At 35.4% G+C, this 14,020-nt stretch overlaps 1 protein-coding gene across 1 annotated transcript in view; it reads right to left on the bottom strand.

The window, feature by feature from the left end:
- The window catches only part of GPD2 (glycerol-3-phosphate dehydrogenase 2 (mitochondrial)), a 97,677-nt gene that overhangs the window by 70,588 nt on the left and 13,069 nt on the right, over positions 1–14,020 (bottom strand). The window contains exon 2 of the mRNA XM_008567581.1: positions 8,392–8,563. Within this exon, the coding sequence (XP_008565803.1) occupies positions 8,392–8,563 (172 nt within the window). The remainder of the gene's footprint in view (positions 1–8,391; positions 8,564–14,020) is intronic.

Genomic DNA, 14,020 nt, shown 5'->3' with positions numbered 1-14,020 from the left:
TTTTGTTTTTATTACTGATTACTTTCAGTAGGCAGTCTCAGGAATTTCATGACTGTGATAAAATATTAATATTTGCAGTAAAGTTACTCTGAAACCTTAGGCAGAATAACATGATTAGTTATAGTAAAATAAAGTCAGCTTGAAATCTACCTTTCGCTCATCTTCCTCCCATCTCTTAGCAAGTTGAAACTGTTATATTCTGGGTGGGGACAGGGGTTTAAACTAAAAACAGCTCTTTACAGCTCTGTCTTTTCTGACCTGAGTGAGAATGTCCAGCAACAAAACCAAGTCACGGATCAAAAGACAGTTGGATGAATATAGAGGGATAATTACAATCCAAGGGGAGAAATGGTATGACATTTAACTTTCACAACATGAAACAGAAGTGTATTTTAATACCTTTTACTGATTATCTTATTATGCATGAAAACATGCTCAATATAATAAATGCAGAGAAGCAAAGAGAACAAAATAAAACTCTCCTGTAATCACACCACTCAGAGATAACCACAGTTGACATTTGAGTGTTTAAATGTTCACATTCTCTATGCATGTGTATAATAGCATATGCACATTTTTACAAAAATGACATCATGTGTTATATTTGATTTAATTTTTTTTCATTTAACACTGTTTATTGTAAACTTTTCTCCATGTCAATAGATATTTTTTTCCTATAATTTCATTTTTAATGCATGGATAGTAGTATACTAAATATTTACAATGATTTATTTATTCAATTCCTTGGTTTTGGATATTTGGGTTATTTCTTTTTTTTCACTATTATTGATAGTACTGCAAGATTATATTTCATTTAAACTCCATGTATCTTTAATTATTTCATTAGGATAAATTTTCAGAAATGTCATTATTAAGGTATTTTTAAATAGAAAGAAAAGAGTAATTGCTATGAAGTAACAATTAGAGGCACCAAGGTAATAACACACAAAACAGAAAATTTAAGACACTTTGTACATAAACACCATAAAGCATAGGATTAAAGCCACATGTGCTATGAGAGGAAAATGATGTAGTTTAAGGAAAGATGAGTTTATCTTTCTTTGGAAAAGCTTTGGGCACTTAACTTTGAATTTTAGATAGCCAGTGCCATTAATAAGAAAAGAGACTAACCCAAAGGCTGAACACTTTATATGAAGGATCAATTTCTCTAAAAGATAACACTCCTGTAAAGCTGCAAAGTATCCTTGCTTATTAATCCTCATGATCAGGATCCTAAGCTTTGAGCTGGCATTTTCTAACAATGAATGTTAGCATTTTATAGAAGTATGTAAGATTAAACTGGCTATTTGATACCTATGTTTATGTTTATATTAGGAAACAGAGAAGCTTTTATTAGGGATACTATGATAAGTTAAAATATCAATAATATACTTTGTGTTCCTTAAGTACACACATGATTATGGAGTCACAAAACTGTATAAAGCTATAAAGTCAATTGTAATAATACAGTTTGAGGGGAATACAGGAGTTGCTGTTGTTTTCTCTTTTATTTTGTTCTAAAAGTAGCCAATGTTCAAAGAGAAGGAGACTATCCAAACAATATAAAAAGATGAAAAGAGAAAATCATGATAATAATACACCTCAGGCTTCCTAGGTGCAAAATCCATAGTTAACCAAAGTTAACTATTAAAACTGTCTCATGTGCTTTATCAGAAACTTTCTATGCTTATGAAAGTGCACAACCTGTGTACCATTTTGCTTTAGAAACAAATGAAATTAACATTCATTCTTCACAACTTGCTTTTTCAATTTACAGCACCTTAGCCATTTTCGCTATAAATACTTATACAATTACCTCTTTTCAATAACTGAATATACCCCAAATTATTAAGACAGACCCCAATGTTTTGCTATTATAAATATTGCTATAAATAAAATTCTGATCAATATGTCATTGTAAGCTCAGCTTTGAACTCTTCCTCTTCTCAAAACACAGAGAAAATTATTTTTTAAGGGACATGGTTGACTCAAAAATAAGATAAACACTCCAAAGACCAGAAATGTAGCAGAAACTCAGAGCAGAGTGTTTAGGCCAAAAGCTTCTGTCTCGCTGGGCTCAAAGTCTAGAAAACAGGCAACAGCAACCAAGACTTCAGTTCATGAATGGTAAGAAAAATACAACTTTCCATTGTGAGGAAATGTAAAGAAGCCCAATGAGCATTCGAAGGCTGGGAATGAAGAAGCACTCTGTCTCCTGCTCATGGAGGTTGGCAAGCTTCTCCTAACCACTGTCTGGGGCCGGGACATGCCCAGGAGTCAGGGAGACAGACACAGCCTGGACACCAGCACCAGAGCCACAGTGCCAGCTGGCTCAGTAGTTGGACTGCAGGGTTCCCACAATCAACACAGGGCAGGAGGCTCAATCTGGTTCTGAGAAAAGTCCCTAATGGGACTTGCGGGTGGTGGCAACTATACCTATAGAGCTTAGGGCATGTAATACAACAATGATAATTACGAAGGACAGAAAGGAGGGAAAAGAAGGAAAGCAAAAAGATGGAAGGTAAAAAATACAAAATAAATGCACATGGAATCAAAATAAATGTAAGTAGATTAAACTCACCCATGAAAAAATATAGTCTATCTATTAAGTATAAGAATATGTAAAAATAAATAAATGGAATTCAGTTATATACTGTTTATCATAGACATACCAAAACAAAATGATATAGAAAAGTTGAAAACCACATGAAACAATCCCTGTCTGTTTGGTATGTTACAAATATTTTCCAGACTTCATGTTTTTCCTTTATTATAGTTTTGCCATAGATAAATTTTAATTTTTATGAAATTGAATTTAGTAGTCTTTTCCTTTATGGCATTTTTGGTGTTAGGCTTAAAAACACCTTTCCTACTCGATTTTTTAAAATTCACATACACTTTCTTCTAATAGTTTTATGGTATGTTATTGTTAAATCCTTGATCCATCTGGAATATGATAAGCAGAAAATATATATATATACAAGTATACATACATTCACACACATACATATAAATTGGGGGGAGTGGATATCCGAACATCATTTATTAAGTAACAAATAATGACAGATTAGAAATGCTGTCTTTACCATAGTCTAAATTTTATGTGTTTACATCTATTTCTAGACTCTCACTTTTGCTCCCCTATTACTTTTGATCTCCCTATTCCTTTACCAAACTATTTTGATTATAGTAGTTTTAAAATACACTTTAACATTTGTTAGGTCTCTACCTCCCTTATCAGTATTCTTTTTCAAAATTAATCTAGTAAGTCTCAGACTTATTTCTCTGGATAAAGTTCAGCACAATTCCTCAAGTCCTCCCCCATCCCTGACCTCTTCTAGAGGAAATCACTATATTAATTAAAATTATGTTAAATTTCCAGGTTAATTTTAAGAGGAGCTTGCAATTTAGTCTAATTAACCATGTCCAGCAAACAGCAAATTTTCATCTGCTGCAATTCTACCTCCTGAAATGGGATTTTCTCCTGCTCTAATGGCAGAGGGGTGGAGACCTGTCATTCTCAAAATGTGCTATCTCTAAGGCTCTACCTTTTCTGCATTTTTTCAGTAATGCACACACTTTCTCCCTTTCCCAAACCTTTACTTATGGAAAAGAGTGATATTATCACCCTCCACTAATGCCTAAAAAACTTGAAGCTCTCTGTAAGGTTAGGATACTTGTTGAAGGTCACAGAGTTAGTAAGCAATGAGGTCAAAATTTGATGCCAATTCATTCATAACCTGTACCCTTAATTTTTCTGCTATACCACCTTAGACTTGAAGGAATCATAGTGAGACTTCAAAAATCGCTAGCCAGATAGCATTTATAAACTAAAAGTATATATACATATATATATTATTTTGTTTGTTTGTTTGTTTAAAAACAAACTACAATTGATGTTTTTCTCCAGCAAGAGACAGTCTTCTCTGGAATTCGAACTGAAGCCATAAATGTTAAGTTTTATAAATCAGATTTTAAACCAAAAATGTACTCAGTTATCCCAAATACATACAGGTAAAGTCATATAAAAGAAAAAAAAAAAGGACTAAAGAAAACATTTTGGAGAATCCTGAGGGAGTGAACATATTTATCAGATTCTCCTCATTCTAGCTTCCTCTGGGAACAAAGTGCCCACAACTTGGTTCAGGACTGTGCTTCTGCCCAGGAACTGGACACAGAGGTGTGAAATGGTGCAGCAATTTCTACTGCTCTTAGAGACCTGCAGAAGAATGTGAGGAGAATTGGGTGTACTATGTTTATAAAATAATATTCCCAAATGAAACAAATGAAAATTGATTCCTGAGAAAATGTGGAAGATAAGAATGCAAATAAATGTTCATTACGAAGACTCCATGACTTTTCTCTTCCCTCTACAGTCTTTGTTTATCCATAACCAAAATTGCATTTGGGCATAGTATTTTATCAAAAAGCTTGTGCAAACATTTTTATACAAGCCCTTTAACATCTCGTGGTTCCCCCAAAACTTTGATGTCCTGAAAAATCTAATTAGTACTGGTAACTTTAAAAGATCACAGTAATTTATTTTTGTCAAATGTGACTAAAGATTAATGGATACAATCAGGAATAATTTGGTAAAAACATATCAAACACAGAGAAAGCAAAATTTGTTGTTAAGTGAAGCATCAAATATAATAAAAGAGCAAATTCCATGAATGAACAGCAACAATGCACAATTCATTAGCCAAATGCCCATGATTATTTCACACTTCAGAGGGCTACTGATATGATCAGAAATTGTAGTAAAAAGATAAATATGGATTACCTTCAGCATCTCTTTATACATTACACACACACATAAATGTCCTACACAGATAACAAGCTTATATTTTCTAGCCTCAGAAAGGAAAGCCCCATTCCCTGTCACATTCTCCATAAGGCAGTGGAAACCTTTTCTACACTAAAGATCATTAATTCCACCCAAAAGTAGAACATCTCACTTTGTTTCATATCCTAGAATCTTCATCCTTTGTTTCTGGCTCCGAGAAAACATATCTCTTACCTTCCTGCCAAAACCAACATACACCTTCGATATTCCTTTCCTTATACTTTCTTCACAAGACCTTGTTCCACATGTTTGTCTTTTATCACTTGCCTATTAAGGTTCTCCCCCAGGACTGCCTTTTTCTTCTAAGTCTACAGAACTACTCAGATTACTCCTATCTTTAAAAAAAAAAAAGAAAAGAAAGAAAGAAAAAGAAGGAAAAGAAAAAAAAAATCCTTGGATAGACTGCCTCCCTTCTTTATATCCTATTACACCATCAAGTTACCTCCTTTCTGTTTTATTTGGCTCTAGATCTCTTGAAAGTCTATGCGCATGCCTGTTCCTTCATCACCAAACCTAATGCACTACACTGTCTCAAAGAAGCCTATTCAACAATGTCCAAAGACCTTCTCCTGGCATATCAGACCCATCCTGCCATGCCAGTCTTCTCTCACATTCTCCCTTATATGGCCTCAATGCTCCAAAATAAAACATGTGCTGTCTCCCACATGCATGGACTCCATGGTATTCCTCTTGTATGTTCCCTCAGATTGGAACACTTTTGGCAAGCAATGTTTGCCTATTAAAATTTTACCAATGCCATCTGTAGTTGTTTAAGGAACCTCCATAATGTTCTCCAAAACAGCTGTACTAATTTATAGTTCTACCAACAGTGCAGGAGGATTCCTCTCTCTCCACATCCTTGCCAGCATTTGTTATTCTCCATCTTTTTTATAATAGCCAGTCTGATTGGGGTGAAGTGATATCTCAAAGTGGTTTTGATTTGCATTTCCCTGCTGATTAGTGATTTTGAGCATTTTAGAACTTCCATATGATCCAGCAATCCCACTCCTGGGGATATATCCAGAGGACTGGAAAAGGTTGAAGGGATACCTGCCCTCCCATGTTTATTGCAGTTCTATTTACAATAGCTAGGCGATGGAACCAACCTAAATGTCCATCAATGGATGACTGGATAAGGAAATTATTGGTATATATACACAATGGAATACTACTCAGACTTAAAAAAAGAATGAAATTCTACCATTTGCAACAACATGGATGAGCCTGGAGAAAATTATCCTAAGTGAACCAACCCAGGTACAGAAAGAGAAATACCACATGTTCTCACTCATAACTGGAAGTGGAATCCATAAATAAGCAAATGAACAATAAAGAGAGACAGAGAGAAAGAAAGAAAGAAAGAATCACAGTAATACATTGAACTTGTAGAAAACTAGAGGTGGAAAATGGGAGGGGAGAGGGGCTAACGAGGAATTGGTCAACGACACAAAGAATGATTGCGTATTGTAATGATGAATAAGCTAACTATACTGATCTAAGCATCACACATTCTACACAATTATTGAAAATCAGTGCCGTACCCCACATGTATGTATAATAAATAAATAAATAAATAATAAAAAATAAACTTAAAAAATTTACCAATGCCAAATAGCTTTCCTACTCCTGACCGTTCTATGTAGATATGATTACCCTTACCTTTATACATCCATAGTTCCCCTGAGCCTTCAAAAGGCACACATTCCTTATTATGGAATTTGGTCTATGCAAACAGGCACTATAGAACTGTGAGCATTCCAAAGTTACCAACTCTATTAATAATCATCTTTGTATTCTCATGTAGTACCTTGCATGCTGCCTCATATTCAGTAGGCATTCAGTGAATATTTGCAGAATTGAGATAAAAAGAATGGTTGTATATTTCAGTACATAGCATGAAAATAACTAGAGATGCCAAGAAATATGTTTTCCTGAATCCTACCAGGGAAATGATCCTCTTTGATATAGAAAATGTCACCTGGTAAATTCTAATCCCTGGGAGGGTAGTCCAAAACAAGACTTGCCATTATGTTGGGAACGTGTCCCTTCTTTCCAACATCCTTCCCAGGCCTCTAGGGGAAAAAGCTGAGTTCAAATTACCTTGAGAAAACTATAAACGTTCTTCCCATCTGCTTTAACATGTTCAAGGATAATCTGACTCAAATTATATTCTATGGTTGGAGATAAGAGATTATATAAAAACTGGTAACAACATGGTAACAGAGTAGATTCCAGTGCCTATATTTTGAAGTTACCATTATTCAGAGTCGACAAAAAGGACTTAGGCTATGATGTGTGCATGGACTAAAACCTAAGTGTGGGCCTTTTGAAATCACAGTAATCTAGGGCACGTTTTGTTTATGTGTGCTTAAATCTCATTAAATTCATTTCATTTCCATAAGAGTACATTCTACCAGGTAACTAAGCCTAGGGTGGCTGTGGTAGTAACTTAATTGATCTGAGAATAATTATTCCATGTAATAAATTATTACCATTGAGTATGAAACTGTAATAAATACTGAACATTATGTAGGAACTAAAATAATTCAGAGTCAAAATTCCTTGCAGCAGTACCCAGCTCAATTTGATACCACAACAAATTATTTCTCCAGGACTAGTTCGAAAAGTCTTTTACCTTCATGTTAATAATAGCAGTTAAAATACTATCTACAATTTATTAATCTTTTACTTTTTGTGACAAGCACTGTTCTACATCTCTTTATGATCAGCACATTTCACCCTCACAACATTCATTTGAAAGAGAACCTTAGAGAAATTATGTAATTTGCGTGTGCACACACACATATCCCTAGTATAAGAAGCTAAGTTAGGATATATACCCAGATTTCCTTGACTCCAAACACCACACTAATACCCACAGGCAAAAAAAACCAGATTCTGTTACTAAATACTTGTATATCATATGGAAGAGCATTGCTGATCCATACCAAAATTTTTCTTTACATGTCATGTTTCCATTTTTAAGGAAATTTTCATCATGTCTTTCCTAAAGCTGACCGATAGTAGACAGGGTGACTGAGACAAAACTAAAGGTTAGCAATGGCCTTTTCCATTATTTATTCATATAAAATAGAGTGTCCCAAACTGTAGTCTGTATTTCACTGGAGAAGATCATTCTAAGAGGTACATAAACAAAAAGAATTATTTTAAGAGATTATTTCATTTAATAAATCTTTTCTACGTTTGACTGGCACACATGTGATTTCAGGTGACATACAAATATTTTTATTTCATATAAATGTCTTTACCATATGTTAGAAAAAATTCACCAGAACATTAAATCAATGAATTCACAGAAATATAAAGTTTTCTTTTTAAATAACTGAAGTGAAAACAAGTTATATTTAATTTCAAAATTGTGCAAGTGCTTATATCTGAAAAATTGTGTAAGTGCTTCACAAAGGATGATTAGGAAACATAAACAGAAATGTGACTTCACTAGCATAGAGTGCGTACATGTATTTATATTGACGAGGGAGGATGAAACCTTCACCTGTGTGACAGCCATCCACATCAGGACTTACCTCTGGTGACAGCATCCAGCGCACAGCCACTTCCTGTTGCTCCTCCTCCAATAACAAGTATATCAAACTCAGCGGTGTTTTGCAAAGTCAGTAGCTGAGCTTCTCTGGAAGGAGGCTCCCTATTAACAGGTTCTGAAATGAAATCTGCAGCTTCAACGTAGGCCAGGTTCGCCTGATATAAAAGCAAACCATTTTCAGTTGTTCATCTGGAAGGCCAATTTAATAAATTTTACAATACACTAAGAGAAGAGATTTGTAATGCAGATAAGGAATACCAGAGCTCGACCATTGTCCACAGTCCACGTGGAGTTATAGTACCAACTGCCTTGAGGGAAACAAAAATGTCCTTAAAATTCTGGGTGTGTTTCTTTTCATGATTCACAATTGTGTAGCCACAGAATGCCTGGTTTCAGATTTAATATCTCAACTATTTGTTTTAGTTTACATACAGCCAAGTTCAAGTATTTCCAACACTGTACAATAATTCCCAAATACCTTATCTAAGACAATTTATAGGGAAACATAAGAAAATGTTTTACCCAGTAGCGACAAATTCATTCAGATAACATTTTAAAATGCTGCAAAAAGGAGGAAAAACAGTTTATATCTTTCTGTAATTTCTTAAAAGTATGTTTTTCAATCCTCAATCCTCCTGACAAGAATATATTCTAGAGTTTGGGGTCCATAAATTTAAGTTCCTATAATTAAAAAGAATCTGTTTAACAGATGTTATCAATTTAAATAATCAGCTATGTCCAATGGGAGTGAAGTTTTTCAAAGATTTTAGTCAAAGTATTCCTCAAATATTTTAAGATAAAATTACATATTACATATATCTAATGTACACTATTTCAATTTTTAAAAACTTTAAGAATAATATAATTAAAGCCAGGAATAGCACCTTTAAAGGATAATGATCTTTCCTATTTCTAGTTGTTTACTGAGAATGTAATTTATAACCCTAAATCAAAAATGATACTGCTGTTTTTTTTAAAAAAAAAAAAATGCAGTTGCCAAAAGCCAGAAGTCAGACTCAAAAACCTAGAAAAATAAGTATCTATTTTTTCCAAAATGCTAATACTAGGTCCATTCACTCTAGTGTGTGTGTGTGTGTGTGTGTGTGTGTGTGTGTGTGTGTGTGTGTGTGTGTGTGTGTGTGTGTGTGGAGAGAGAGAGAGAGATAGAGAGAGAAAGAGAGAGAGAGCATACACACACACACACACACACACACACACACGTTCTGAACTACCAGGCCAGAAATTGTTCAAGAACAGGTGATCTTAGTACTTACTAAGAGATTGTTCTGATCACCCCAAATAAGTAATTTTTTATTCATTTAAACAAAATAAACCAAATCACCCCTTACACTTGGATTTAATTATTATCAGGCTATTTGGATTTTTATGAAATTAAATCTAGAAGCCATAGGGTACAGTGAAAGAACTCTGGATTAGGGTCAGAGGGTCAGAGGGTCCCAGCATGGGTCTTAGCACTCATTTACCAGCAGTGTTACTTTTGACACATTATTTCTCTGGGCCACGGTTTCTTCATTTGTAAAATGGGTATAAAACTGATGTCTCTATCTCTGCATCTCTAGGTTACTGTGAGTCTGAATGGAATAATGATATGAAGGTCACTGATAAACTACAAAGTACCAGGAAAGAGTTGTTGTTGTTATTGTTATTAAATAATTAGATTCCTTATAATAAACATATAATAAGAAACTTTCAAAATATATTTTAGTAAGTATCATAAAAACAAAAGGTTATAATCAGGTACCATAATTTTTCAGGCTATTAATTCAGATGCCAAGCCACAAAAATCTTATTGTTCATATAACTCCTCTTAATTATTTGCTAATAACCACTTCCCTATGTTTACCTTTACATACATCTAAAGTAACAAACTAAACAAATGTAACTGCTAGGTGCTACGGAGAACATAGCATCTTTCAGTTATGGTATTTTCCTTCCATCATCTAATGAGAAGAAGAAAAATATATATACATATATACAATAACAAGTGTGTGGAAAGAACAAATGCCAAAGTAGAGGGAAAAAACACCAGGCTATGACCATTCAGATGAGGGAGGGCTCATCTGAGGGCTTCAACTGTGCCATGACAGATGGGCAGGACTTGGACATGAGACTGACAAGTAACTAAACCGCCAGAGCGTTTTCACACGTCAAAAGAACTGCTGACATTTTCCGCTTGATAAGTTTTCTAGAAGTACTTGAGAAAGAAGTATAAAGACCATATTTTGATATAGTTCATTAGAACTTGGTCATACTAAAAGCCCCAATTCTATTCTAACTACGAATACTAAACTCGACTGGTTGAGTTTCCCCAAACACTACTCGTGCATGGAAAGCTACCCTGTCTCTCCTGTCTTCATCCCCTGCCTCATGCTTCTCACCAGCATGCTCTAACCTGTCTCACCTTAACAAATAATAAAAACCACCACTTACAGATCTTTCTAGCAACCACACTAAAAATTCCTGAAGCACTTGTAAACCCTTGCTCTCTTTACTGTCTTACTCCTGACTCACTCCTTCATCACTCCACTCTGGATTTCCACATACACACCAGCCACCATCACCACCAAGACTAACTGCTGCCCACTAGGCTACTAAATCCAATAAGCACACAGCTGACAGTCCCCTCACCTAAGCAACTAGGGGACAACTCTCTCCTTCTCCAGCCTCTCTGAACCACTCTCTCTTAGCTTCCTCTGGCACCAAACTTCTCTGAAGTTTGTCCTATTTACTCTTCTCAAATAACTAAGAACTCTCTCTCAACTATTCCATATGATCAAAAATCCTTTACACCACAATGACTTCTAATTTTGTTCCCCTATTTCAGAACCCAGATATCAGACTTCCTAGCTGGCACCTCCGTCTGGATGACTCACATATATCTCAAAATTGATCTGATGACCTTATCTCCTCAAACCTTCTTCTCCATGTGTCCCTCATCTCAGTAAGAGTCCCATCACACATGTAGTTGCTCGTGCCAGAAATTTTGGAAGTATCCCTGACAGCTCTTTCTCTCTTAAGTCCGATATCTGACCAATCTCTGTGTCCTATCAATTCTACCTGCTAAAAAATTCTCACAACTAGTCATTTCATCTTCACTGCCACCTCTCAAGTCAAGGTATCTTCCCTCTCCCCTGTACTAATGTGATATCTTCCCAAAGTCCTTCACACATATACCCTGTCTCCTTCCCAACCATTCTCCATACTGTAGCTGGAGCAACCATTTTAAAACCCAAATAATATCATATCTATGTATAAAACTCTTCAAGAGCTTCCAGCTTAATTTAGGTTAAAGGTTAACATCTTTATTCTGCTGAGACTCTTTATAGTCTTTTACAGCAGCTAAAATTAAAAAAGAAAAAGGACAATACCACGTGCTGGTGAGGATGTAACACAACTGGAACACTTACACTGCTGGTGAAAACACAAAATGATACACCCATTGGGGTATCTTATAAAGGCAAACATACACTTACAATACAACCCAGCAATTCCCCTGTGCAGTAGATTGAAGTATGTCCCCCCCAAACTCACTGAAGCCTGTATTGTGTCCCCCAAGTTTTATGTATTAGAAACTTAGCCCCCACTGTGACTGTTAAGAGGGTTGGAAATCCTATTATGGTAATTGAAAAGCAGAGCCTTGAAGAGGTGATTGGATTGTAGGACCCTGCAGCAGTGAATGGATTAATAATGGTGGTCAGAGCATAGTTCTGAGGGCTTTAAAAGAAGAAGAGTCTGTCTCTCTCTCTCTCTCTCTCTCTGCTTCCACCTTCTTGCAATGTGAGACCCATGGGTCACTGCTGCCACTGCCAGCTAGACTTTGCACTTCCCAGCCTCAGAAACTGTAAGCAATAAATTTTGTTCTCTTTATAAATCACCCAGTTTCAAATATTTTGTTATAAGCAACAGAAACAGACTAATACACCCTCCTACATAATTACCAAAAAAAAAAGAAAGAAAGAAAATCTGTGTTCACACAGAAACCTGCAGGTAAATATTTATAATGGCTTTATTCATAATTCCCCCCCAAATTCAAATGTCTTTCTCTTGGTAAATGACTAAACAAACTGTGCATGGAATCATAATCAACCATAAAAAAGAACAAACTACTGATACACAACAACATGAATGAAATCAAATGCATTATACTAAATCAGGGGTCAGCAAATTATGGTCTTCAGCCCAAATTTGGCTGCCACTTGTTTTTGTAAAGAAAGTTTTGTTGGAACACAGCCACACCCAAACATTTATGCATTGCTCATGACTCTAACAGCAGGGTTGAGTAGTTACAACAGAGAATGTATGGCCTGCTTGCCTGAAATATTCACTAGCTGGCCCTTCACAGAAAAGTCTACCAATCTCCATGCTAAGTGAAAGAAGCCAGACTCGGAAGTCTACATACTACATGATTCCAATGATTCTGTTTATGTGACATTCTGTAAAAACAGAGGTATAGGGTCAGAAAACAGATCAGTGGTTGCCAGGGTCTGGGGATGGGGAGAAAAGGATTGACTACAAAAAGCATGAGGGAATGTGTGAGGACATTTCTATCAAGAAATGTCCTATTGCTTGATAGTGGTGGTGATGACATAACTGCATGGACTTGTTAAAACTCAGAACTGTATGTATTATAAAGAGTGAATTTTACTGCGTTTTATATTAGACCCCAAATTATACCTCAATAAACTTGACTTAAAAAAATAATAAGCAAATATGTGTATAACACTTACATGCCAGACACTATGATAAGGGTTTTGCTTTTTCTCTACTCATTTAATCTTCACGATAACCCTATGAGTTAGGTACTATTATGATGACCATTTTTCAGCAGAGGTAACTGAGACATGGAGAGGTTATGTAACTGGCCTACGATTATACATCTCATTCACGGTAGTGCTCAGAATTGAACCTATACAGCCTGGCAACAGAGACTAAGTTTTACATTACTATACCATACTGATTCCACATACAATTTGAGCAAAAATAAAGAACTGTACTAAATAATTTTAATAGGATGAGATTTAACCAGTTGCCAAATGCAGAAAGTTGTTTTCATTTTTGTTTGTTTGTTTTTTGGTGTGGTTTTGTTGGGGAGGTTTCACTGAACAGTTCCTCCAAAATTTTTTTTAAATATAAGGCACTATCAAGGGTAATTTATTTAATTTCTGACACTACTTTTAAAATAACATTTTATTTTTGTTTATTTTTTTCATAAAAGCTGGAAAGTGATGCAACTGAGAAGCTAAGCACCATATTTATTTTAGAGGCAGTAAACACAGCCTAAGGCCCTACTTAAAATTATGACAGAAGAAAGACTCGTTTGGGCTTCATATGGCTTTGAGTCACAAAAACACATCTGCACTCTACCTTCCGTGGAATTTGTTGATTGAGGAGAAATAAAGAAGAGAAATGAAGCAGGAATAAAATAGTAGTGTCAAGTAACAGTACACTTTAAGAAAGAAGACTCTGTGCTCCAAATCTTCCCAGACCTGCTCTTTCCTCATCTGCCTTCCTAAAGCAGTTTGATTAAACAGGAATCTGGGAGGTGTCGTTGGTGGATGGGTCCAGAAGTTCCGGGTGAAGCCTTGGAATGG

Source organism: Galeopterus variegatus, unplaced genomic scaffold (genome assembly GCF_000696425.1).
Source record: "Galeopterus variegatus unplaced genomic scaffold, G_variegatus-3.0.2 Scaffold332, whole genome shotgun sequence".
Taxonomy (NCBI): domain Eukaryota; kingdom Metazoa; phylum Chordata; class Mammalia; order Dermoptera; family Cynocephalidae; genus Galeopterus; species Galeopterus variegatus.
Note: the sequence above shows the minus strand (reverse complement) of the source record. Positions and strands in the feature narration are given on the sequence as shown.